We start from the raw sequence: 26,356 nt of genomic DNA on the forward strand, positions 1-26,356 counted from the left end.
CTGAAATTACTCTTGCACCAACCTAGTCGATTCCCTCTGTGTGTGTTAATATGTGATATATGTTTTTCTGACTTACTGTCCTCCGTATAAGAGGCTCTAGGTTCGTCCACCTCACTAAATCCAACTCAAATTCATTCCTTTTTATGGCTGAGTAATATTCCACTGTATATGTGTATCACGTCTTCTTTATCCGTTCATTAGTAAACGTACCTCCAGGTTGCTTCCGTGTCCTGGCTGTTGTGAATACTGCTGCAGTGAACATTGGGGTGCATGTGTCTTTTAGAACTGTGGTTTTCCTTCCAGTGTATTTTTCATTTCAGCTATTGGATTCTTCATCTCTGTCTTTTTACATACAGACTTTCTCTTTGCTAAATGTTTTTAACTTCTTGTTCTGTGCATCCATTGTTCTCCTCAGTTCTTTGATCATCTTTACAGTCATCACCCCGAACTCTCTTTTGGGTGAATTGCCTGTTTCCGCTTCACTACGTTCTTCTGGGGTTGTATCGTGGTCCTTCATTGGAACGTGTTTCTCTGTCACCTCATTTTGCCTAAGTTGCTGTTTATACTTTCACATGTCTGGTAGGTTAATACATATCTTGGCCTTGGAGACACTGTTCTGTGCAAGATGTCCTGTGTTGTCCCCAGCCTGTATGCTCTCGAGGTTTCCCTGTGAGGGCTGTGTGGGTCCTTCTCTTGTGGCAGGCTGACTGTGTGGGCGGTCTGGTAGGCTGGATTGGCCTCTCCTCTAGTTGGTTGCCAGCCATGCTTTATGAAGAGGCTGGTGGGGCCAGTCACCAGGCCACTGACTGCGGTGCCCTAGGAGGCCTGGGCTAGTGCCTATTCACTGGTGGGAGGGTGCGGTCAGGGTCCAGAAAACTCTGGGGCTGTTGAATGTCCACTATTGGTGGGTGAAACCAGGTTTTGGTTTAACGCTGGAATACTTATCGTCTAGACAACTACTTATTGACTAGAAAACTAGTCAATCTAATCACACTAGGACCACAGCCTGGTCTAACTCTATGAAACTAAGCCATGCCCGCTCGGCAACCCAAGATGGGCGGGTCATAGTGGAGAGGTCTGACAGAATGTGGTCCACTGGAGAAGGGAATGGCAAACCACTTCAGTATTCTTGCCTTGAGAACCCCATGAACAGTATGAAAAGGCAAAATGATAGGATGTTGAAAGAGGAACTCCCCAGGTCGGTAGGTGCCCAATATGCTACTGGAGATCAGTGGAGAAATAACTCCAGAAAGAATGAAGGGATGGAGCCAAAGCAAAAACAATACCCAGCCGTGGATGTGACTGGTGATAGAAGCAAGGTCGGATGCTGTAAAGAGCAATGTTGCATAGGAACCTGGAATGTCAGGTCCATGAATCAAGGCAAATTAGAAGTGGTCAAACAAGAGATGGCAAGGGTGAACATCAACATTCTAGGAATCAGTGAACTAAAGTGGACTGGAATGGGTGAATTTAACTCAGATGACCATTATATCTACTACTGCGGGCAGGAATCCCTCAGAAGAAGTGGAGTAGCCATCATGGTCAACAAAAGAGTCCGAAACGCAGTACTTGGATGCAATCTCAAAAAACGACAGAATGATCTCTGTTCGTCTCCAAGGCAAACCATTCAATATCACAGTAATCCAAGTCTATGCCCCAACCAGTAACACTGAAGAAACTGAAGTTGAACGGTTCTGTGAAGACCTACAAGACATTCTAGAACTAACACCCAAAAAAGATGTCCTTTTCATTAGAGGGGACTGGAATGCAAAAGTAGGAAGTCAAGAAACACCTGGAGTAACAGGCAAATTTGGCCTCAGAATACGGAATGAAGCAGGGCAAAGACTGATAGAGTTTTGCCAAGAAAATGCAGTGGTCATAGCAAACACCCTCTTCCAACAACACAAGAGAAGACTCTACACATGGACATCACCAGATGGTCAACACTGAAATCAGATTGATTATATTCTTTGCAGCCATAGGTTGAGAAGCTCTGCACAGTCAGCAAAAAGACTGGGAGCTGACTGTGGCTCAGACCATGAACTCCTTATTGCCAAATTCAGACTTAAATTGAAGAAAGTAGGGAAAACCACTACACCATTCAGGTATGACCTAAATCAAATCCCTTATGGTTATACAGTGGAAGTGAGAAATAGATTTAAGGGCCTAGATCTGATAGACAGAGTGCCTGATGAACTATGGATGGAGGTTCATGACGTTGTGTAGGAGACAGGGATCAAGACCATCCCCATGGAAAAGAAATGGAAAAAAGCAAAATGGCTGTCTGGGGAGGCCTTTCAAATAGCTGTGAAAAGAAGAGAAGCCAAAAGCAAAGGAGAAAAGGAAAGATATAAGCATCTGAATGCAGAGTTCCAAAGAATAGCAAGAAGAGATAAGAAAGCCTTCCTCGGCAATCAATGCAAAGAAATAGAGGAAAACAACAGAATGGGAAAGACTAGAGATCTCTTCAAGAAAATTAGAGATACCAAGGGAACATTTCATGCAAAGATGGGCTTGATAAAGGACAGAAATGGTATGGACCTAACAGAAGCAGAAGATATTAAGAAGAGGTGGCAAGAATACACAGAAGTGTACAAAAAGATCTTCACGACCCAGATAATCACGATGGTGTGATCACTCATCTAGAGCTAGACATCCTGGAATGTGAAGTCAAGTGGGCCTAAGGAAACATCACTACGAACAAGCTAGTGGAGGTGATGGAATTCCAGTGGAGCTATTTAAATCCTGAAAGAGGATGCTGTGAAAGTGCTGCACTCAGTATGCCAGCAAATTTGGAAAACTCAGCAGTGGCCACAGGACTGGAAAAGGTCAGTTTTCATTCCAGTCCCAAAGAAAGGTAATGCCAAAGAATGCTCAAACTACCGCACAGTTGTACTCATCTCATATGCTAGTAAAGTAATGCTCAAAATTCTCCAAGCCAGGCTTCAGCAATATGTGAACCATGAACTCCCTGATGTTCAAGCTGGTTTTAGAAAAGGCAGAGGAACCAGAGATCAAATTGCCAACATCCGCTGGATCATGGAAAAAGCAAGAGAGTTCCAGGAGAACATCTATTTCTGCTTTATCGACTATGCCAAAGCCTTTGACTGTGTGGATCACAATAAACTGTGGAAAATTCTGAAAGAGATGGGAATACCAGACCACCTGACCTGCTTCTTGAGAAATCTGTATGCAGGTCAGGAAGCAACAGTTAGAACTGGACATGGAACAACAGACTGGTTCCAAATAGGAAAAGGAGTGTGTCAAGGCTGTATATTGTCACCCTGCTTATTTAACTTATATGCAGAGTACATCATGAGAAATGCTGGACTGGAAGAAACACAGCTGAAATCAAGATTGCTGGGAGAAATATCAAGAACCTGAGATAAACAGATGACACCACCCTTATGGCAGAACGTGAAGAGGAACTAAAAAGCCTCTTGATGAAAGTGAAAGAGGAGAGTGAAAAAGTTGGCTTAAAGCTCAACATTCAGAAAATGAAGATCATGGCATCCAGTCCCATCACTTCATGGGAAATAGATGGATAAACAGTGGAAACAGTGTCAGACTTTATTTTTTTGGTCTCCAAAATCACTGCAGATGGTGACTGCAGCCATGAAATTAAAAGACACTTACTCCTTGGAAGAACAGTTATGACCAACCTAGACAGCATATTAAAAAGCAGAGACATTACTTTGCCGACTAAGGTCCGTCTAGTCAAGGCTATGGTTTTCCCAGTGGTCATGTATGGATGTGAGAGTTGGACTGTGAAGAAGGCTGAGCGCCGAAGAATTGATGCTGTTGAACTGTGGTGTTGGAGAAGACACTTGAGAGACCCTTGGACTGCAAGGAGATCCAAGCAGTCCATTCTGAAGGAGATCAGTCCTGGGTGTTCTTTGGAAGGAATAACGCTAAAGCTGAGACTCCAGTACTTTGGCCACCTCATGCGAAGAGTTGATCATTGGAAAAGACTTTGATGCTGGGAGGGATTGGGGGCAGGAGAAGAAGGGGACGACAGAGGATGAGATGGCTGGATGGCATCACTGACTCGATGGATGTGAGTCTGAGTGAACTCCGGGAGTTGGTGATGGACAGGGAGGCCTGGCGTGATGTGATTCATGGGGTTGCAAAGAGTCGGGCACGACTGAGCCACTGAACTGACTGACTTATGGTCTGAGTCAGGTCCTGGGCTCTGACCGTAGTGCTCAGGGATCACAGAGCTGGTGTCTGATAACTGATGTGTTGGGGGGTGGTGCAGGAGGTGTTTTCTGATACAGATATAGGGTCAAGGGCATTCTGAGGCTGTGCTGGCCTTGCTAGGAGGAAGGGTCAGGGCCAGCCGGTCCCAGGGTAGGGTCTGGCCTGCCTTGGGCAGGCCGGCTGTACAGACTAGGGCTCTCTTGCATCTAGTGTCTGCCCCCGGTAGGTGAGGCTTGTCCAGAGCCTAAAGCGGGGCTCCTGGGCAGTTTAGCTGGTGCCTGTCCCTGTGATGGGCAGAGCTGTGTCCAGAGGTGACTGTGGTCTCAGGGAGTTTTTGGCGGCCTGTCTGTTGATAGGTGGGGCTGTGTCCCTGTCCAGTTAGTTGCTTTGCCTGAGGTTTCCCAGCACTGGTCCCTGCAGGCTGTTGGACGGGCCAGGTTCCTCAATGGGGCCTGCCAGTGCCCGTGTTTGCCCAATAGAAGGAGCTCCCAAGAATGGCCTCTGCCAGTGTCTTTGTCCCCAGGATGAGCCGCAGCCCCGCTTCCCCCACCTCTCCAAGAGGCTCCCTGAGACCAGCAGGTAGATCTGGCCCTCGCTGCTGTCAGATGACTGCTTTTGCCCTGAGTTCTGGAGCACGGCAGATTTTGTGTGCTCCTTTTAAGAGCCTACTCTCTTTCCCTCAGTCCTTAGGGACTCCTGAGGCTAAGCCCCACCGACCTTCAAAGCCAGATCCCCGGGTTTGTCTTCTTGCTGCCTGACCCCAGGGCTGTGGAGCCTTACACGGGGCTCAGCACGCTCACTCCCGGGGGAGAACTCTGCAGCGTAATTACCCTCCAGTCTGTGGGTTGTCATCTCTGTGGTGAGGGACCGGGTTGTTTCGCCCCCTCCTACCTGTCTCATGTAGCTCCTCTTTATGTCTTTAGCTGTAGATTTTTTTCTGGTAGGTCCTGGTCTTTTTCGTGGGTGGTTGTGATTTGGTGTGCGTCTGAGAGGAGGTAAGCTCGCGGTCTTTCTGCTTTGCCCTCTTGGCTAGTCTCTCCTTCCCTTCTGTCAGTTGTTTCAAAGAAACAGCTCTTGGTTTCATTGATCTTTGTAAAGTTCTGGGGTTTTTTACTCACAATTATTTGTTGTAAAATAACAAATTATGAGACATGGAAAGAAATAAAAAGAGTGTGACCCATGGTTAGGAGAAGAGCTTAGAGAAACTGAGGCAGTGATGGGCCAGATGTTGAACAGTTGGAATGGATGAAGAGTTGGGAAATTTTAACAGGAAAATGGAAGACTATAAAAAGATCTAACTGGGAATGCAGAAGTGATAGTACCATGTTAGAAGTTAAGGACTCATTTGATGGGCATAACAGCAGACTGGACATAGTTGGCAAACCCCAAGTAGAGTAGGTACAAAGCTGAGAAACGCTGCTAACTCAGCACTGTTAAATCTTCCAGTTTGTGAACATGTAATGTGTTTCAGTTTAAGTCTGATGACTCAGGACAGTGTTTAGTATAAGTTTTCAATATATAATATCATGTATTCCTAAATAGGTTTTTCTTATGCTATTACAAATGAGATTATTTTCTTAATTTTATTTTCAGGTTGTTCATTGCTAATGTATGGAAATACAAATTATTTTTGTATAAATCCATGGTATATTTGTATGTTAAATCTTTCAACCTTGCTGAATTCCATAATTAATAGCTTTTTATGTCTTTTTTCTGAAATTTTCAGTGTACAGGATTGTGTCATCTATAAATAGAAGTTGTTTTATTTCTTCCTTTTCAGTCAGCATGCCTTTTATTTATTTTCTTTGCTGAGTAGCCTTGCCTGGAATCTCTAATACAGTGTAGTATAGAAGTGACGGTGTGTTAACTCTTCTCTAAATGTTTGCCATTCTTATTAAATGGTATAGAATATAAACTGTATTTGTGTCTGTCAATATTGAAGAATACTGACTTCGTGAAATTAATGTCATCGTAATTATGGGATGGTGATTGGGGCCATTAAAAAAAATTTTTTTAATTGGTGGAAGATTGATTTACAATTTTGTGTTGGTTTCTGCTCTACAGCAGTGTGAATCGGTCATAATTATATCCCTTCCTTCCTGAGCTTCCTTGGGGCCATTTTGATCTACAAAATATGTAACTGTTTTTTTGATTGATTGAGGGACATTTTAATAATTTCACTTTTTTTTACTTTCAGGTGTTCTCAAATAATGATGAAGGCCTTATTAACAAAAAGTTACCCAAAGAACTTCTTTTGAGGTAAGTGTAGGGACTTTGTATATGATTCGAAATGTAAAGATTTTAAGATTTCATGTATGATTTAGTCATCAAGTTCGAAGACAGTCTCCTTTCTCACTGTGAGTCCATAGCATAGAAAAACAGCCAGAATTAGCCTAACTGACTTTCTGTTTTTGTTTTATAGAATGCTGTTCAGCTTGTTGTTAACTTTTACTTGGTCTAATCCAGAATGTACTAAGTATGTACGTAGCATTGGTCTGGATTCTTTTTGTAATGTGGTAAGTATTGTAATAATCTTCAGTAGGTGACACTGTTTGGGTATCAGTAGATTCTCTCAATGTAGTCAGTAACGCGAGGAGAGGTTATTAAGGCTGTGAGCTCCTGAAGTTATAGACGTTTAGATGTTTTCTGATAAATTGATTTTAAAATAATTATACTACGTGTTCTTACTGAGCACTTAAAATGGTGTCAGCCCACATATTGATGTTATCCATTTTATGAGAATTCTGTGCTAAGTGACAGTACTGTAGAACGGGCTCTTTGTCCTTTATTTTTAGCATTGCAGAAAATACAGGTAGTGGTATTTTGCTTGGCATTTCGCCAAGTAAAGTTATCAACCAACATTTGTTGATCCTCAGGCAGTGCAGCTTCCTTTCCTACTCAGCAGGCGCCAAGGAAACCTTATTTTAGTTTTGGATGTTATATTTTAATTGTTAACAAACAGTTAATACATGAATACATGATAATCTTAGGTGTGGCATTTCCCAAACTTTTCATATCAGTAATGTTTCACAAAACAAAACATAAAACAGGTTTTGTGATCAATAAGTATGGGAAATGCAAGGTAAACAGAACCAGTTTCTTTACTGCTTGCCCTCTCAGAGCCTTAATAGGCTGATGAGCGTGGTGATGCTCCCAGATGAATAACTGTGGCATTTCAAACTTACCGACCTTGGGACTCTCTTAATAATCCTTGGAAATCTGGGGGGGAGATGCTGACCTACAGTAAGAAAGTGACCCGCTGACCCCATTCCCTGCCTGCGCTCACTCTCATTTTAACATGTTGGGGGCGAGTATGTGTGTTCTGTTTCCATACTGGGGTTGCTCTGTAAATGCCATGGATGGCTCACCTTTGCCGCCTCGCTGTTTAGACTCCTGTTCTTGAGTCCGGAACAGGGTGAAGACTTCGTGTCTTGGGCTGATGATCACCTTTTAGGGGCTTCAGGATGGCATTTCATTGGTCATCAGGTGTTGCCATGTGCTCATTCTGCTCAGTTAAGAAAGAAAATTAGTCATGGCAGAATCACATGAAAGATACAGCAGTCACGCTTTATTTGAACAAAATAAATATTTGCTTGGCTAAGAGAGAATATTCTTTGGGTATAATGACCATTTTAAAGTTCCGAAAGTGGTGACAAGGAAGGAGTGATGTGCTTATCGTATCCACCCATCCAGTCTGGTCAAGCACAGTGAGCTGTGGAGCCAGCGTGGTTCGGGTGGGCCAGCTGTGGCCGTGTGGCTGTAGGAGGTGTCATCCACAGCAGACCAGAGTGAGCAGCATTTCCAGAGTTGTGCAGTGTTGCCCTCTTGGTCTGAGCACTTTTCTAGCACAGACATCAGACCTTAATGTGAATATGTCGTTTATACCCCGGGGTGCTCGTAACCAGCTTCAGGCCGACCCACCTTAGTCGTTCAGCACTGGAGTGCGATTAAACCCCACCCTTCTCCTGAATACTGCTGCTCTTTGTGACTCAAGGCTGCTAACTTAATATTTTTTCCCTGCTGGTAGAATTAGCTCTTACACTGTACTCAGCCGTGGTACTGTTTCTACCTATTGACCAAAAGGGAGGAGGAGTTGGGGTGGGGAGCGCTGTGGAATTATATAACTTTCTGTGCTGGTGTGATTTCTGAACTGCTGTTTTAGAAATTTTGATTCTTTTAAGGATCCATCATGGACCCCGCTTTCAAAAATCCTGGAGTCGCAGTTTTTGAGTCATGCTAAGGCTCACACATGGATCATTTTTTAAAACAAAATTGTCGTTTGAGAGCAGATGTTTACAACATGTTTATTGGTAGATTTGCATTCCCACTTCTTTCCTTATTTTGGAGTCTGTAAAAGGGGAAGTTAACAGTTACAGGACTGCCACGGTAGGTCTCCTCTGACTCTTGCGTCTCAGGCCTAACTCCAGCCAGATTTTAATTTTTGCTGGCCTTTAAATCATTTCCGTCATTTTACTCTCAGGTTTTCTATTCTCAATAGTAATAGCTTTCCCTTTCCCAGCTACCCTTTTTAAGCAAAAGATTGAAGAAGAGTTTGAGCCTGGTTGCCAAAGCAGGCGTCTTTGTCGTACGTTAATTCCGCAACAAAGTGAATGAGCGCTGCAGAGTCCCCGCCTCACGGAGCCTGAGTGTTGACGGCTCTTGCTGAGTTCGGCGAGGTCGTCATGCCCTCGGCCTGTCTTCTGCTTACATTCCCACTTCGTGTTGTGAGCTTCTTTGTGACAGAGCAGACTGTTGTTCCTGTTCTTACTGAACTCCTGTTTACTTTCCATCTTCATCAACAGGTGTGAATTCTTTGACTTTATGATAATCTCATTGACTTGCCGCCAAGGTCATCTTCTCTGCCATTTTTTTACTGCGTCTGTTACTACCCTCTTAAATTCTCTGCTCGCCTCCGTTGCTGATCATATACAGTGAAGTCTGAGCTTACTCTCTGGAACCATTAGCAAGCATGACCTAGAATTACGTACTCTTCATCACTTTATATCACTTCGAATCCAGTCAGAAAAGTCGGAGTTTTTTTAATCTGGTCATCTTATATTTCTAGTTTTAAGACCCCTCAATATTATTAATTCACGGACTCCTTCTGGTACCCGTTTTTAGTTTGTTACTTAACAAGCATTGACAGTTTTGCTCTTTCTGTCCGGCTTTCGCTTATAAATTAAGGATGTTAAAGTTCTCCTCTGCCCTTCACGCACACACAGTTCAACAAACAGCTTGTGTTTGCTATTCCTGGAGTCAGTTATATAATGCTCAAATAGTGGAAATGTATAGTTATAATCTCTGTGTCTGTTAGTGAGTTGGGTTGTCCTTGCTTATACTTATGTTCATTGTTATTGGATATGTTACTTTTGGAGCTTTACTTGGTTGAAATTTCTGCTCTCCCCATTTACTGGTTGTGTGACCGTAAAGTGACTTCACTCTCCAGGCCTAATTTCCCATATCTGTAATAGTAATAGTTCTTATTTAAAGGGGCTGTTGGTAGCTCTGAGCATCTGGCATTTAATAAATGTTAAATAAATGTTTTATTATTATATAATATCAATTTTGGATGTCTGAATACTTAATAAATACTGTTGATAGTACAGTTAGTTTTAATACAAACAATTGATAAAAGCAAGCTATCCTGATATGCATCTTAACATATGCTACTGCTAATGATCTGGTAAAGGACCTGGTTATTAAGCAAGTTAATATGGCCTACTGCTTCATTTCTTCAACTTGCACTAATTTAATCTCAATAGAAATTGCATACTACCATCTGACATTAAACTGACAACTTTTGGCGCTTGAGCAGAGCAGTGGTGGTAATTATGATAACTGATAATCATTTTGTATTATTGAGAAGGCAGTCTCTTGGAAAGAACCATTCCTATTGAGAAAAGCAGTCTGGCATGAGCAAGTATTGGCCCACAATTCAGGTTTCAAGCTGTAAGATTAATTTGTTTGACGTTAAGTTTTTACTTCTCTTTTGGGCTTCCCAGGTAACTCAAACAGTAAAGAATCTGCCTGCAGTGTGGGAGACCTGGTTTGATCCCGGGGCTGGGAAGATCCCCTGGAGAAGGGCATGGGCAACCCACTCCAGTATTCTTGCCTGGAGAATTCCATGAACAAAGGAGCCTGGTGGGCTACAGTCCGTGGGGTCACAGAGAGCAGGACACGACTGAGCAACTCACGCACACACACACGTGGTTGTTTTCAGATTTTAGTGCTGAAATGAAAATGCATGTAAACAGCTTCATAGGAATAGGGAGTGCTACATGCAGTAAATATTTTAAAACATTGTGAGAAGACATGGCTCTTGTTAGTAATGAATAATAATGAAAGAAAACTTGTTAGACATATTTTTAAAACCCAAATCACCATTATCTATGTAATTTTCTTTCCTTTTAAAATGTATGTGGATCCATGACAAAGTCCTCAATGTGTTTGTGGGCTTGATGAAGAAGGATTGATTGCCCCAAACAGGAGAGCTGAGCCTAATAATTTTGGCAAATGCAATCAACTACATAATTACATATAATTTGGCAGTTTTACTAGTTTGCTAGGGAAAATTATAAAGTAACTAGCGCTTAAATTTTCAAATTTCCCTTTTCTGAAATTTATAAGCCAGTTCCATGAGTTAAAATAATTGTGGTTTTGTTGTAATTATTAAGTTACAGCCCAGTGCCAATCTGTGATCACGGGACCCTGGGGAGCAGTGCAGTAAAGGGCTCATTCCTGTTTGGGGCATCATTGAATGAGCGTTCTTGCTTGCTGGCTGGTTGTAGTACTCCATAGACTTTTTCAAGGACTGGTACCTTCTGCTGTCTTGATGTCTTTATATATATTCCATGGCAACCAAACAGGTAAGATGCTCTTTTAGGGGTACATACTGCAAATTGGGCCTCCCTGGTGGCCCAGATGGTAAAGAATATGGCAGTGCAGGAGACCTGGGTTCAATCTCTGGGTCAGGAATGGAGAAGGGAATGGCAACCCACTCCATATTCCTGCCTGGAGAATTCCATGAACAGAGGAGCCTGACGGGCTGCAGTCCATGGGGTTGCAAAGAGTTGGACACGACTGAGTGACTAACAAGTAGTCACAGAACGTCAAATACAGGTTTAAACATCTATGCAGATTTCTCTTTTTGTTAAAGAGGCTTTTTTTTTTCCTTTTGGTTTGGTCATGTTTATTGTTGTTTTACCTTGTATGAGGCTATACAGGACTGAATTAATGTATGTTGAAATTAGATGCAGATGCTTAAAGGCCCTTCCCTCTGTATACTATTATGTATTATTTTAAGGTTAGCATCTAAGTCCAAATCATGGCAGAGGCAAATTGTTCTCTGGTTGGGGTTATGCTTACAATTAAAACTCTGATGATGCCTTTGGATTTTTAAATGTACATTGGGGTGGCATGAAGCATGAATAGAACTCCACAGATAAGGGTGAAACTAGTACATTCTACTCTAGAGTGTTATCCCTGCAAAGTTATGTTAGAGAACTGTTAATTTAAAAGCTGTGAATTCAGTAGTTACAACAGAAAAGATTGGCAAATTTGATTCTATGAATAGTAAAATATGGCAAAATATGCAGCCTAGTGGTAGATGAAATAATTCAAATACACATTATAAGAGAGGGCTATCTTCTTTAACATATACACGAATTATTAAAAATTATTAAGAAACAGATGGATTAACTCTTAGAAAAATTTGAAGAGGGTCTGAACAAAGGAGGAAATACAGATGGTCAGTAAATATATTGAGTTGAGTTGCTAGAGGTCATAGGCTTGAAAGGTTGTTGTTGAGCTGTGAAAGACGCCAGGATTCTTGGCCTCCAGAGGAGAGGAATTCAACCCAGGGCCAGTGACGAGGCTTGATCACTCAGAGCTTTTGTGTAATGCAGTTTTTTTAAAGTGTAAAAGAGATAAAGTATAAAAGAGCAAACTTGTGACATAGACATCAGAAGGGGGCAGAAAGAGTGCCCCCTGCTAGCCTTTAGTGGTATGTTATATACCTATGAGCAGGCTGCTAATTAGAGAAAGGAAATGTCTCAAAACTCAGAGTGGCACCGGGCCCCTCACCCACAACATGCATTTTGAGATGACATTGGCACAAAGTGAGTCTTCCCGGGCCATAAAACGACTGACATGAATCTTGAAGAAAGGCAGGTTTCCAAGCAAATACATAGTTTCATTAACATAGATCAGAACAGTGAATGAGTAAAACATACTGGTTTGTTGAGCCATTACTGATTCTGAGTCTTAAGAGGAACAGACTTGAAGAAAGACTAGGGTAAATACATAGTTCATTAACAGCTTAAGAAAAACGTTTCTGTAAGAAAAATGCGTTAGTTAGCTCAAGGTTTGAGAAAAGTTCAGGTGTAACCAGGTGTCTTCATGGTAACACAGAATTTTAAGAGAAACCTCCTTTTAATTATGCATAGAGAAGGGAAAAAAATCTGACACTTGTCCTTTGTTTCCTCCTGCCGCTGAAGAGAGAGAAAAAAAACGCCTGACACTTGCAGCCTGTTTTCTCCGTTTGGAGGAGACCCCTTAGCCTTTCTGCCTGTTACCTTCTCAGGCTGTGCAAATATTTAACTTCATATGTAACATTTGTTTTTCCAAAGTGGTCTTATCAGCTTGCATTCATACAGACAATGGATGAGAGACCCAGTTGAGTTGTTCTTTCCCAGTTTTAAGTGCTGTATGTGTCTTAAGTATAGACTGACGTCTCACTGTGCTGCTGCTTTGAATTTCCCCGAATTCTAACGACGTCAGCATCTCTTTATACCTTTGTCACTGTGTGTATATCTTTTGCCTACTGCCTATAAAAAAACCATTTTGTCTGCTGTCTGTTATTGGTCTGTAGGAGTTTTCTTTCCCCTTCTTGTTTTTGTTTATTTATAGTCTGCGCTGGGTCTTTGTTGCTGCGCTCGGGCTCTCTTTGGTGTGGCGAGTGGGAGGCTGTTTTCCGGTTGCGGAGCGTGGGCTTGTTGCCGTGGCTTCTCTTATTGCGGAGCGCAGGCTCAGGTGCTCGGGCTTCGGTGGCTGTGGCCAGGGGGCCCGGTCTTTGCGGTGGGCTTGCTTTGTTGCGCTGAAGCGCGATCGCTGGATCTAGTCGGCGTCCCCTGCATTGCAAGGCAGATTCTTAGCCACTGGACCACCGGGGAAGCCCCCATCTTGTTCTTAATAGTACCGTCTCCTCTACGGTTTTCCATTCAGTTTTTTCAAGTAATGTCTCAATAATCTTTGTAAGAGGGCATTGGGGGTTTTAATGATTAAAATATTTTATTCGCTATGATTATTATTGCAGTTTTCTATTTATTTATTTTTTATCTTACTAATTTTGCCTCTCTCCTGCTGAAAACTTTCCCTGTTGCCTTTACTGTAAAGTCCACATAAATTGTGAAGACTTATTCTTCCAGAACTTTCCACTTACCATTTCTTACTGTATTTCCTCTCTCTCTCTTTTCCAACTTTCTTGTAAACTCCTGATAGCTGATTTACTTCCGGCCCCTGAAAGTGTCATTTAATTTGTTCTCTCCCATAGTCATTCTGCTTTCTTGGAAGTGCCAGTCTTAATTTATTTTTTATTGATGTGTAGTTGAACTACAATGTTTTGTTAATTACTGCTGTACAGCAAAGAGACTCAGTTTATTTATATATATATTCAGTTGTATACGCTTTGCAACACCATGGACTGTAGCCTGCCAGGCTCCTCTGTCCATGAGATCATCCAAGCAAGAATACCAGAGTGGGTTGGCATTTCCTCCTCCAGGGAAATGATAAGCCAGAATAGAAGAGAGCATGTGCGTTCTTTTTCGTGCTCTTTCCCGTTGGGGCTCATCACAGCGTATTGGCTGGGGCTGCCTCTGCTCTGCAGCGGGGCCTTGCTGTTTCTCTGTTCTGTGTGTCATAGTTTGCGTGTGCTGAGCCCCCACTCCTAACCCGACCCGCTCCCGCTCGTCTCCCCCTTGAGAACAAGTCCTCTCTCTGTCCCCGGTTCTGTTTGTGTCCCATAGATAGGTCATTTGTGTCAGAGTCTGGACTCCACGTGTGGGATACCGTGGGGCATTCGTCTCCCTCTTTCTGGCTCCGTGTGGCAGTTTGTGTCTGCATCCATGTTGCGGTGAAGGGCACTGTTCCACTCTCTTCTACCGCTGAGCAGTGTTGCTGTGCATGTTGTACCGCTCCTTTATCCATTCATCTGTCAGTGGACATAACTCAAGCTGCTTTCGTTTCTTGGCTATCGTGCACAGTGCTGCTATGAACATCTCTGTCCATGTATCTTTTTGAATTATAGTTTTGTCTGGATATATGCCCAGGAGTAGGATTGCCTGGTCACAGGGTCATTCTGTTTTTAGTTTTGTGAGGGACTTCCATGTGGTTTTCCACCGTAGCTGCACCAACTTAGATCTCCACCAGCAGTGTAGGAGGGTTCCGCTTTCCCACACCCTCTCCAGTGTTTGTTATTTGTGGAGAAGGTGCCAGTCTTTTGTTCACCCCAGCTTTCACCTAGTTCAGCCTAAGGCTATCTCTAAGTTCAGGACTGTGTTCTCTCTTTCTTGACTGTGTGTATAGGTTCTTTACACACTTTATAATTTCTTGTGTTTATCCTGGATGTTGCATGACACAGTAAATCTAATCTTTAAAAAATTGAGGTTTTATATATATATATATATATATATAGTTGACACAGGTATACAATATAATGATTTGATATTTGCACATAACTGCAAAATGATCACCACATTAAGTCTAGTTAACATCTGTTGCCACACGTAGTTACAAAACTTTTTTCTTATGATGAGAACTCTTAAGATTTACTCTCAGCAACTTTTGAATATGGAATACACTATTATTAGCTATAATTGCCATGCTGTGTATTGCATCCCCATAACATTTACTTTGTAACTGGAATTGTGCCTTTTGACCCCATTCACCTGTTTTGCTCACTCCTGCACCTCTGGCAACCACAAACCTGTTCTCTCTATCTTTGAGATCAGGTGTGTGTTTGTTTGCTAAGATACCACATATAAGTGAGATCATAAGGTATTTGTTTTTCTCTGTGTGATTTATTTCACTTAGCATAATACCCTCGAGGTCTGTCTGTGTTGTCACAAATGGCAGTTTCATTCTTTCTTTATTGCTGAATAATTTTCGTATATAACGCCACCTCTCACATTTTTTATCTGTTTTACTTCTTTGGCTGTGCCGGGTCTTAGTTGCGGCACGCAGAATCTTTTCTTGTTAGTTCCCTGACCAGGGATCAAACCTGGGCCGCCTGCACTGGGATCCGGGAGTCTTAGCCGCTGGCCATGAGGGCAGCCCCCCATTCCTTCCCTTGGTCACCCACTGGTAGACGGGCACTTTCGCTGCTCCTGTGGCTTAGCTGCTGTGAGTAATGCTGCAGTGGACGTGGTTGGTGTGTATATCTGCTGCCCAGTCTTACGCGTTTGTTTTCTCCAGACGAATATCCCCAAGTAGCACCGCTGGGTCATATGGTGGTTGTATTTTAAATTTCTGAGGCACTGCCATACTGTTATCCACGGTGGCTGCACCAGTGTACGTCCCCATAATAGTGCCCAAGGTTTGCTTTCTCTCCGCATCCTCGCCGGTACTCACTTCTCGCCTTTCTGATACAGCCATTCCAGTAGGTGCGGGTGTTGCCTCGCTGTGACCTTGATTTGCATCGCACTGGGGACTAGTCTTATGGAGCACGGTTTCCAAGTGCCTCCTGGCCATTAGTGTGTCTTCTTGGGAAGAATTTCTGCTTGGGTCCTCTACCCACCTGTGAACTTAATTCTTTGGTTTCTTGCTGTTGGGTTGTATATATTGTATATGGTTTGCAGATATTTTCTCCTAGTCAGTAGATGGCCTTTTCATTTTGTGGACGGTTTCCTTTGTTGTGCAGAAGCTTTCTAGTCTGAGGTAGTTCTTTTGTTTCTTTTAGCTTTGGTTGTCTTTGCTTTGGGTGTCAAATCAAAAAAATCATTTCTAAGGCCTCGGTCAAGAAGCTTACTGCCTATGTTTCCTTCTGGGAGTTTTATGGTTTTAGGTCTTCTGTTTCAATCTTTCATCCATTTTAATTTTTTTGGTTATAAGACAGTGGTCCAGTTTCATTCTTTTACATGTGGCTGTCCAGTTTTCCTAGCACCATTTATTGAAGAGGCTGCTCTTTCCCCATTGTATATCTTGGGTCCTTTGTCATAAATTAATTGACCATATATGTATGGGTTTGTTCTGGACTCTTTTTTGTTTCATTGATCTGTGTATCTGTTTTTCTGCCAATTAGCATATATGTATGTATGTGTAGTGGGTGGGCTTGTCTTAGGTATATGTGGATTATCTGTGAATGTATACTTATGAAAGTATAGGCATATGTGTGTAGGCATATGTATGTCTGTGTGTGAGAACGTTCAGGGCAGAGAAAAAAAAGTTTCAAAAACAATACTATATTTGGGAAACCTTGTAGTTTCTAGTTTTCTTCTCATGGCCCTTGTATGTATTTATTTATGCTTATTTGAAAGTGCATGAAACATAGCATTTTCTTCTGAGCTTTTCCCTACCTGACATTTAATGATTACGCTCCCCTATTACCAAATACTTTTCATAATTACCATTTCAATGGCTGCTTCATATTCCATGAAGTTGATAAGTAATGATTTACTTAACCTTTTGGTTGCTTTTTAAAATTATAGATAAAGCTGAAATAAATTCTTCTGTTGAATTATTTCTTTATGATAACTTCCTGAAATGGAATTACTGGATTAAATGAGAACATTTTTACAGCTCTTGATAAAGCCAGTGTTTCCAGAGGTTGTCACAGTTTAAAATATATATATATATATTCAATATGTAACTGTAAAAATTTAAGTTGTGCAACATGTTGATGGGGTCCATTCATATATTGTAATGTGAGTGCCATTGTAGCGTTAGCTACACCTCTGCACATCATGTAATTACCATTTATTTGGGGGGAATAATTAAGATCTAATCTCTTAGAAAGTTTGGTTTTATTACAGTGTTGTTATCTATAATCACTATATTGTTGATTAGATCTCTAGGACTTATTTATATACTAGTTGCAAATTTGTACCCTTAAAACAATCTCTCTTCTGTTCCCCCAGCCCCAGACTCTAGCCGCGTCTTTCTGAGTCTGGCTTTCCTTTCGGGCCCACATATAAGTGATACTGTACAGTGTTTGCCTGTCTCTGACTTATCTTAGCAGTGTCCTTAGAAACCGTGTTGCCGCAGATGGCAAGGCTTTCTTCTTTCTCACGGCTGAGTGATGCTCTGCTGTGTGAGCGGGCCACGTGTCAGCTGTGAGTCCGCTGACAGGCACTCAGGTGTCCCGTGTCTTGGCTGCGGTCGCTGACGCTGCATAAACTGGGCGTGCGTACACCTCTTCAGTATCCTGCTTTCGTTTCATGCACTCAGAGATGGAATTGCTGGATCATATGGTAATGCTATTTAAAATTGTTCCAGGAACCTTTCATATTGTTTTCTGAGGTGGCTGAACTAATTCACATTCCTGCCAACAGTGTACAAAGGTTCCCTTTTCCCCACATCCTCACCAACACTTGTTTTATCTTTTTGATGACATTGGTGTACTTTTTTCTATTTTTTCTTTGTTTTCTTTTTTTAAAACAAATTTCCCTTCTAGCTTTTTAAATCCGCCCCCCTCCTTTTTTCCCCTTTCTTTGGGCTAATTGTGTTTTCTTTAGCTTCTGTAATTTGGACATTTAGGTCATTAATTTTCAGCTTGCTTATCTAATAATAGGTAAGTTCTGTGGGCAATAGTCTTAAAGCTCTGTTTTTGTTGAATTACATAAGTTTTGGAGTTTAGTGTTTTTTGTTTGTTTACTGTTCAGTTTCAAATGTTTATCAGTTTCCATGATTGCTTCTTTGATTCACGTATCATTTTTTCTTAAGACATTTCTTTATTGTAAAGTATAATACATAGTTAGAGAACCATACAGACCACAATTATTAGACAAAGGCCTTGGTAGCCATTACCTCGGTCAATAAGTAGAACTTCTTCAGTCACCGAAGCACATCCGTTTCCCATTGGAGTCATGACAACGTCCCTCTCCAGGAGTAACCCTTCCCTGACTTTCATAGCGGCCACTCTGCGTCATTGCCCTGTGGACTTGCCGCCCGTCTGTGCCTCCCTGCTCGTCATGGTTTAGTCTTGCCTGTTTGTTTGGTTTTCTTTTGTGGGTCTATAGATCTGTTCGACAATTGGCAGTTAGTTCTCATCCACAGTAGCTGTCTCTAGATTTTAAAAAGTGGTGACAGGTAACACAGTAACCAGCGTATAGAGCCTGTTTGTTGAATCTGCATCTTCAGTATGTTCTCTGGACAGCTGCACGTGCACGCAGTGTGGGGCATTCCTTATTCCTTTGGCCCAGAGAGCTTTAGTGAACTGGGTGTCAACATGCACGTGTGGAGTTCCCGTCTCCTTCATGGCAGATTTCTGGGTTTCTTCGAGTGACCAAGGGTCATGCTTCTTAAGACCCATTCTGTGGATGCACTTGTGAATATTGATGGTGTATCCTCTGGACACCACCTCACTGATGGCGGACCAGCCCTGTTTTTGTCTTGTCACCCTTCTTTGTGGAAGCCATCAGACTGAGCTGGTGTTGGGAAAAAGCTAGTCTTTCCCATTTAATAAATCTTCAAGTGTCTGATAATCAACAGGTTTTCTGGTCCATCTCTTTTCTGTTCCATGCATCTTACCTGTTGAGTAACTTGGGTTATTTGGCATGTAGCTGTTTGCACCACCTGGGATTTGCTAGTTGTATCCTCATGGTGCGATTTCAGCACGTTTCCTCCATTTTTATTCTTGGAAATTGACAGCAGGATCAGAGGTTTTTTTCAGATTCAGGTTCAACCCCTTTGACTCTGTGGTGAATGTGAGACTGTGTGGTGGTGTGTTCTTTTATTAGGAATCCCGTAATTTCCAGTTTTCTTTGTTTTGTCAGTTGCTTATATTTGTGTATGCTTATTGCCTAGACTATGAACTTATTGGGGTTACAAAATGATGATACTCTGATTCTTTTCCTTCATTTATTAATTGGAATGCTTTTATAAAGTGTTACTTACCTTCGCTTCTATTTGATTACACAGTGCTATAGTTTTTATAGGAAAGGCAGGATAATTGCTTGACATTCCTTCCCTTAATTTACCACTTTTCAAAATAATGAAATATGTGAAGGTATGACATTTGGGAAACAAAATATTTTCATAATTTCAAATAATCTCCCACAAGATACATATTAATTACAAAGGGGGAAATGGTAGCTTTATAATAGGGCAGTCTGGCAGAAATCATGACTGAATGATCGAAGTAGGCATCGCCAGTAACAGGACGAGTGGAGACCAGATGCCTCCTGCTGCGGTGCACAGGGGCACAGAGCCGCTGCTCGGGCGCTCCTCCCAGCAGTGTGGGACTTGAGTGTGATCGTGAGGAAACAGCAGCTACAGCAGGACGTTCTACAGAGACCTTTATGCTTCAAAAATAGCAAAGTCAGGAAAGATAAAAACTGAGAAAGTGTTTCAGGTTAGAAGCGACTGAAGAGACGTGACAGATAAATGCAGTATGTGACCCTGGGCCAGGAAAAAAAAAGATTTTCTTTTAAGGGCCTTTAACGGGACGATTAACAGGTGTTTTAATACCATCTGTAGATTATAGTGTCGTATCCATGTTAATTTCCTTGCTTTGTTAACTCTGTTGTGTTTCTGAAAAATAAAATGACCTTGTTTTAGGAGAGATTTGAGTATCTTAGGGGTAAATGAACACTGTCTGCAGTGTACTCTCAGGTATTTCAGATATAATTACACATATGTAATTACTATGTCAGACCCAGATGGTTTCATTGGTGAATGCTGCTGAACACAAGAAATGATACCAATTCTCAACATTGTCATAAATGGGAGCAGAATAATTCCTAACTCGTTCTGTGAAGCTGGCATTAGCCTAATACTAAAAGCAGATAAAGAGGTTATAGAAAGGGAAAGTACAGGAAGGACGTCGTGTGGCCCAGTGGTTAAGAATCTGCCTGCCAGTGCAGGGGACTCGGGTTCAGTCCCTGGTCCAGAAAGGTCCCCCATGCCGCAGGGCACCAGAGCCTGTGCACCACTGAGCCTGCCCTCCCGAAACCCTGCGCTCTGCAGCAAGAGAAGCCCCTCAGTGAGAAGCCTGCACACCACCGCTAGGGAGGAGCCCCTACTCGCCGCAACTGGAAAAGCCGTGTGCAAGAAAGACCCAGCGCAGCGAAGATGAAAATAAACAAAAATGTTTGAAAAAGAAAAGAAAAGTATAGAACAATTTAGATCATGAGTGTAGATGCAGAAGTCTTCACCAAAATATTAGCAACTCAAATTGAACAATGTACAAAATGAATTATGTACTATAACCAAGTGGGATTTATTTCAGGCTTGCGAGGATTCTTCAACATTCAAAAATCAAGATAAGCTATCACATCTGTGATCTAATAAAGAAATCATATGGTCATATCAGTAGCTGCAGAAAAAGTATGTGGCAGATTTTAACACTCATTCATGATTAAAGCTCTCATAAAACCAAAATAGAGGGGAACTTCCTCAAGAATATTTATATAACAACCTTGAAGCTAACACTATATTTAATGGTGAAAAACTGGATGCTTTATACCTGACATCAGAAACCAGAAAATGATGTCCCCTCTTACCATTCCTGTTCATCATAGTACTACTGGAAATCCTACCTAATATAATTAGATAAAGAAAAGGTATACATTGGGAAGGAAAAAATAAAGCTGGTTTTGTTTGTAAATGACATGATTGTAAACATAGACAATTCCAAATAATTTACAAAATATTCCTGGAATTAATAAGCAGTTATATAACATTGCAGGATATAAGGTTAATGTGCAAAAGATAACTGTTTTCCTATTGCCATTTCTCATATTGTTTAGCAGCAGTGACCAACTCCAAACTGAAATTGAAAACAATACCATAGAGAAGGAAATGGCAATCCACTCCAGTACTATTGCCTGGAAAATCCCATGGACAGAGGAGCCTGGTAGGCTACAGTCCCTGGGGTCCCAAAGAGCTGGACATGACTGAGCGACTTCACTCAGTTCATTGTACTGTAAATCTCTATATATGAACCTTCAAGTTGTGAACGTTCGAAGACGTAAGCATGTGTTTTCCTCTCATCACATAAGTTAGCTCTGTTTGGGGAGGCACTGTTAGGTTGTGAGGCACAGGACCCGAATGTAGGATGGAACATGAAGGCTGCAGCAGCCATTCAGAATGTAATCCAGTGCTACTGTGGCGTCTATGATGAGAAAAAAAGAACTACCACTCAGACATTACTGGATTGTTCTTTCAAGAAGGTAGACAGAATTGAATCCAGCAAGGAACCAGAACCTGTGCCATTAACTGCAGGTATGAAATCGCAGCTTGCCCTGCCTCCTGTTGCTGATGCCCCTTCAGCTCTACCATCTCCCACCTCCCCTCCCTCTCTAGTCAGTAACTCTTGCCTGTTCACTCGATGCCAGCCCCTGTTGTCCTGTACTACTGTGCTTTTCAAGATACTGTACTTTCAGATTAAAAATGTTTTATTTCTTAAAAAAAAAGAAAACAATACCATTTACATTAGATTCAAAAAATGAAACACTTGAGTATAAGTCTGTCAAAAGGTCTATATGATGAAAACTCCAAAACTCCAGTGAAAAGAAATCAAAGGAGGTTTGAAGAATTGAAGAGATGCTACATATTAACGGAAAAGAAAACTCAATATTGTTAAAATGTCGATTCTTCCCAAACTGATCTGTAGAATCAACACAATTCTGATAAAATACCACTGAGTTATTTTGTGAGTATTGACAAATCCATTCTAAAGTTTATACAGAGAGGCAAAAGACTCTGAAAGGCCAATATGCTCCTGAAGAACAAAGTTTGAGGATTAACACAACTGACCTACAAAGACTTAGTTTAAAGCTTTAGTAATCAATTCAGTGTGGTATTGGTGAAAGAATAAACAGATCAGTGGAACGGAATACAGAGCCCAGAAATTGAGCCACACAAAGTCAACTGATATTTGACAAAGGAGAAAAATCATTTTAATGGAGAAAATACATCTTTCTTTTCAACAAGTGGCATTGGAATAATAGACCTTATAGCTTTCACAAAAATCAACTCAAAATGAATCGTAAGTCTAAATATAAAACCTGAAACTATCAAACTTCTAGAAGGAAGCATTGGAGAATATGTGGGTGACCTTTGGTTTGACAGTGAGTTCTAGCTACAATATCAAAAGCATGATCCATGAAAGACAAAATTGACAAGTTGGACTTTACTAAAACTTCCCTGAGAGGGACATTGTTAATAGAATGAAAACGCAAGCCACAGATTGGGAGAAAATATTTGCAAAGACTATATGATAAAGGACTGATGTCCACAATATACCAAGAGCACTTAAAATCCAATAAGGAAATAACCAGTTTAAAGAACGGGCAAAAGATCTGAATAGACACCTCACCAGAGAGGATAAACAGATGCAATGAGCATATGAAAAGATGCTTAATATCATAATTCATTCAGGAATTGAAAGCTAAAATAAAATGAGATATTGCTGTACATGTAATAGAATGGTAAAATTTAAAAACCTGTCGGATGTTGGCAAGATTCAGAGCAACAGGAACTCTCCTTCATTGCTGGTGATTCAAAACAGTATAGCAACTTTGGAAGACAGTTTGGCCGTCTCTTACAGCTAAGCGTAAACTTACATATCCAGCATTTATGCTCCAACTGAGTGGAAAGCACTCACCTGTGTACACATATTTATATGTGTATTATTCATAATCACAAAACTGGAAGCAACCAGGATGTCCTTATATAAATGATTGGATAAACAGAAGCAGACAATATTAAAAAGGTGGCAAGAATACACAGAAGAACTGTACAAAAAAGATCTTCATGACCAAGATAATCACGATGGTGTGATCACTCACCTAGAGCCAGTCATCCTGGAATGGGAAGTCAAGTGGGCCTTAGAAAGCATCACTACGAACAAAGCTAGTGGAGATGATGGAATTCCAGTTGAGCTACTTCAAATCCTAAAAGATGATGCTGTCAAAGTGCTGCACTCAATATGCCAGCAAATCTGGAAAACTCAGCAGTGGCCACAGGACTGGAAAAGGTCAGTTTTCATTCCAGTCCCAAAGAAAGGCAATGCCAAAGAATGCTCAAACTACCACACAATTGCACTCATCTCACACGCTAGTAAAGCAATGCTCAAAATTCTCCAAGCCACGCTTCAGCAATGCGTGAACCATGAACTTCCAGATGTTCAAGCTGGTTTTAGAAAAGGCAGAGGAACCAGAGATCAAATTGCCAACATCCGCTGGATCATGGAAAAAGCAAGAGAGTTCCAGAGAAACACCTATTTCTGCTGTAATGACAATGCCAAAGCCTTTGACTGTGTGGATCACAATAAACTGTGGAAAATTCTGAGAGAGATGGGAATACAGACCACCTGACCTGCCTCTTGAGAAACCTATATGCAGGTCAGGAAGCAACAGTTAGAACTGGACATGGAACAACAGACTGGTTCCAAATGGGAAAAGGAGTACGACAAGGCTGTATATTGTCACCCTGCTTACTTAACTTCTATGCAGAGTACATCATGAGAAACGCTGGACTGGAAGAAGCACAAGCTGAAATCAGGATTGCTGGGAGAAGTGTCAATAACCTCAGATATACAGATGACACCACCCTTATGGCAGAAAGTGAAGAGGAACTAAAAAGCCTCTTGATGAAAGTGAAAGAGGAGAGTGAAAAAGTTGGCTTAAAGCTCAACATTCAGAAAACGAAGATCATGGTATCTGGTCCCATCACTTCATAGGAAATAGATGGGGAAACAGTGGAAACAGTGTCAGATTTTATTTTTTTGGTCTCCAAAATCACTGTAGATGGTGATTGCAGCCATGAAATGAAAAGATGCTTACTCCTTGGAAGGAAAGTTATGACCAGCCTAGATAGCATATTAAAAAGCAGAGACATTACTTGGCCAACAAAGGTCCGTCTGGTCAAGGCTCTGGTTTTTCCTGTGGTCATGTATGGCTGAGAGAGTTGGACTGTGAAGAAAGCTGAGCGCGGAAGAATCGATGCTTTTGAACTGTGGTGTTGAGAAGACTCTTGAGACCCAACCAGTCCATTCTGAATGAGATCAACCCTGGGATTTCTTTGGAAGGACTGATGCTAAAGCTGAGACTCCAGTACTTTGGCCACCTCATGGGAAGAGTTGACTCACTGGAAAAGACTCTGATGCTGGGAGGGATTGGGGGCAGGAGGAGAAGGGGACGACAGAGGATGAGATGGCTGGGTGGCAACACTGACTTGGTAGACGTGAGTCTGAGTGAACTCCGGGAGTTGGTGATGGACAGGGAGGCCTGGCGTGCTGCAGTTCATGGGGTCGAGAAGAGTCGGACATGACTGAGCAACTGAACTGAACTGCTGATAGTTGAAAAGGAAGAAAGAAAATTTTCATTGTTCTCAAGTGTGTTGATTTTGTTTGTAGAAAATCCTTAGAATATATAAATGAATTTGGAAATATTGCTATATGTAAGTAGTATATGAAAATTAACTATATACTAGCAACAATTAGAAAATGACATTTAAAAAATTCTATTTTAATAGTAACAACATCAAATAGCCGGGAGGAGAGAGCAAATCTAAAACTGAACAGCATCTATGTGGAGAAATACAAAAATTACTATGAGATAATAAAGAAGTCCTAAATAAATAATGGAGTATATCATGTTTGTGGGTTGGAAGACTTAACCACTGTAAAATTTTATAGACCCCAGAGTGTCTATAAATCCAGCATAATCCCAGTAAAATTTTATAAATTTTTTTGTGAAATTTGATATGCTGATTCTAAAACACAAGCAGAGATTCAAAAACTCAGAGTAGCCAAGAATAACCAAGATAATCTTGATGAAGAAAAACAAAGTTGAAGGACTGAAGTTACTAGACATCAGGATCTTTAAGCTTCTTAATTGAAACAGTCTTACTGCCACAGGCAGACAGACCAGTGGAGCAGAAACACATCCACTCCTGTATACCCCTGTGTGTATTTATTGGTAACCATGTTGTCGTTTCAGGGCTCTCCTAACAAAGGGTGGTTATCACATTTGAGGTAGGAAGCAATTTCCAAAAGAAAAGTTTTGAAATTGTTCATAGTTACTTTGTGTATTTAAGTTGATAGGAACTATCTTCATGGAAGCACGCCCAAGTTTTCATTAAAAAAATGGAAAACGTTAGGTTTTGAAGTTTGATGCAAATTGAGTATTTAACCTCTTCTTTGAAACTCTTACCCCTTGAGCTGACTCTGCGTCTGTTGCCAGCGTCCCAGGCTCTGTCGTTCAGGGCATTTGTTTTCTTCACTGAAACGTGGTGCAGGAATTTGGCTTCCGGGGCAGTTGGGAGTGGTAGCATGCCTGTGTGTGCAAATGCAGCTACATGTGGTGGTGGTGTGGGGAGGATAGGATAAAGAGTGAAGGCGGCGTGCTTCTCCATCAGCAGCTGCAGCGCTGGGCAGTGAGCACGAGATAAGAGCGCAAACTTGTGTTCCCGCTGTTGGCTCTCACTGCATCTGGACGTGTCAGCGTCTTGGGTGAGTTAGTGTGAGTCTAGCTTTATAGATGCAGTTTCCATACAGCATGCTTGCTCAGCACAGGCTGCCTCATCTGCTGTGCAGTTGAGCATCTGGCCTAATCCTGCGCGAACAGTAGCTGTATCTTTGTGTAGCATCACGGCCATGGGCTGTCAAGCTGCACTCCATGGGTTCAAATTCTGGCTCTGCTCTTTCTATCTGTGTGGCCCTTGGGAGGTGCTCAGTGTTCTTATGTGTAAAATGGAGAGCGTAATAGCACCTCGTAGCATTGCTGTGACAATTAAATGACTAACGTAAACAGTGGCTAGCTTAAGATTTTCAAGCACACGGTTATCAGTGTTGCTGTTGTAACTGAGAGGTGGTAGAGTGTGTGGTCTCCAAGGTGGCACGTTGTCGAGGAATGTTTTCAAGGGAAAGTTAGCTAACCCCTCTCTGCCTTCAGCTTGTAGTCTAGAACGGGTGCTGCTGTGCAGCATGATGCATGGG

The 26,356-nt window shown here is 41.7% G+C and overlaps 1 protein-coding gene and 1 pseudogene across 7 annotated transcripts in view; one reads left to right on the forward strand and one right to left on the reverse strand.

Moving 5' to 3' along the window:
* The window catches only part of FBXL2 (F-box and leucine rich repeat protein 2), a 97,411-nt gene that overhangs the window by 15,884 nt on the left and 55,171 nt on the right, over window positions 1–26,356 (forward strand). For all 7 annotated transcript variants that reach the window (XR_006056987.2, XR_006056988.2, XM_042235786.2 and 4 more), the window contains exon 2: window positions 6,398–6,459. Coding sequence is in view for 5 of the 7 variants with exons in the window: in XM_042235786.2 (XP_042091720.1) it covers window positions 6,398–6,459 (62 nt within the window). In the remaining 2 variants the exon portion in view is untranslated. The remainder of the gene's footprint in view (window positions 1–6,397; window positions 6,460–26,356) is intronic.
* On the reverse strand, window positions 18,452–19,013 carry LOC106991763 (large ribosomal subunit protein eL31-like; annotated as a pseudogene).

The sequence above is a fragment of the Ovis aries genome, chromosome 19, assembly GCF_016772045.2.
Source record: "Ovis aries strain OAR_USU_Benz2616 breed Rambouillet chromosome 19, ARS-UI_Ramb_v3.0, whole genome shotgun sequence".
Classification (NCBI taxonomy): Eukaryota; Metazoa; Chordata; class Mammalia; order Artiodactyla; family Bovidae; genus Ovis; species Ovis aries.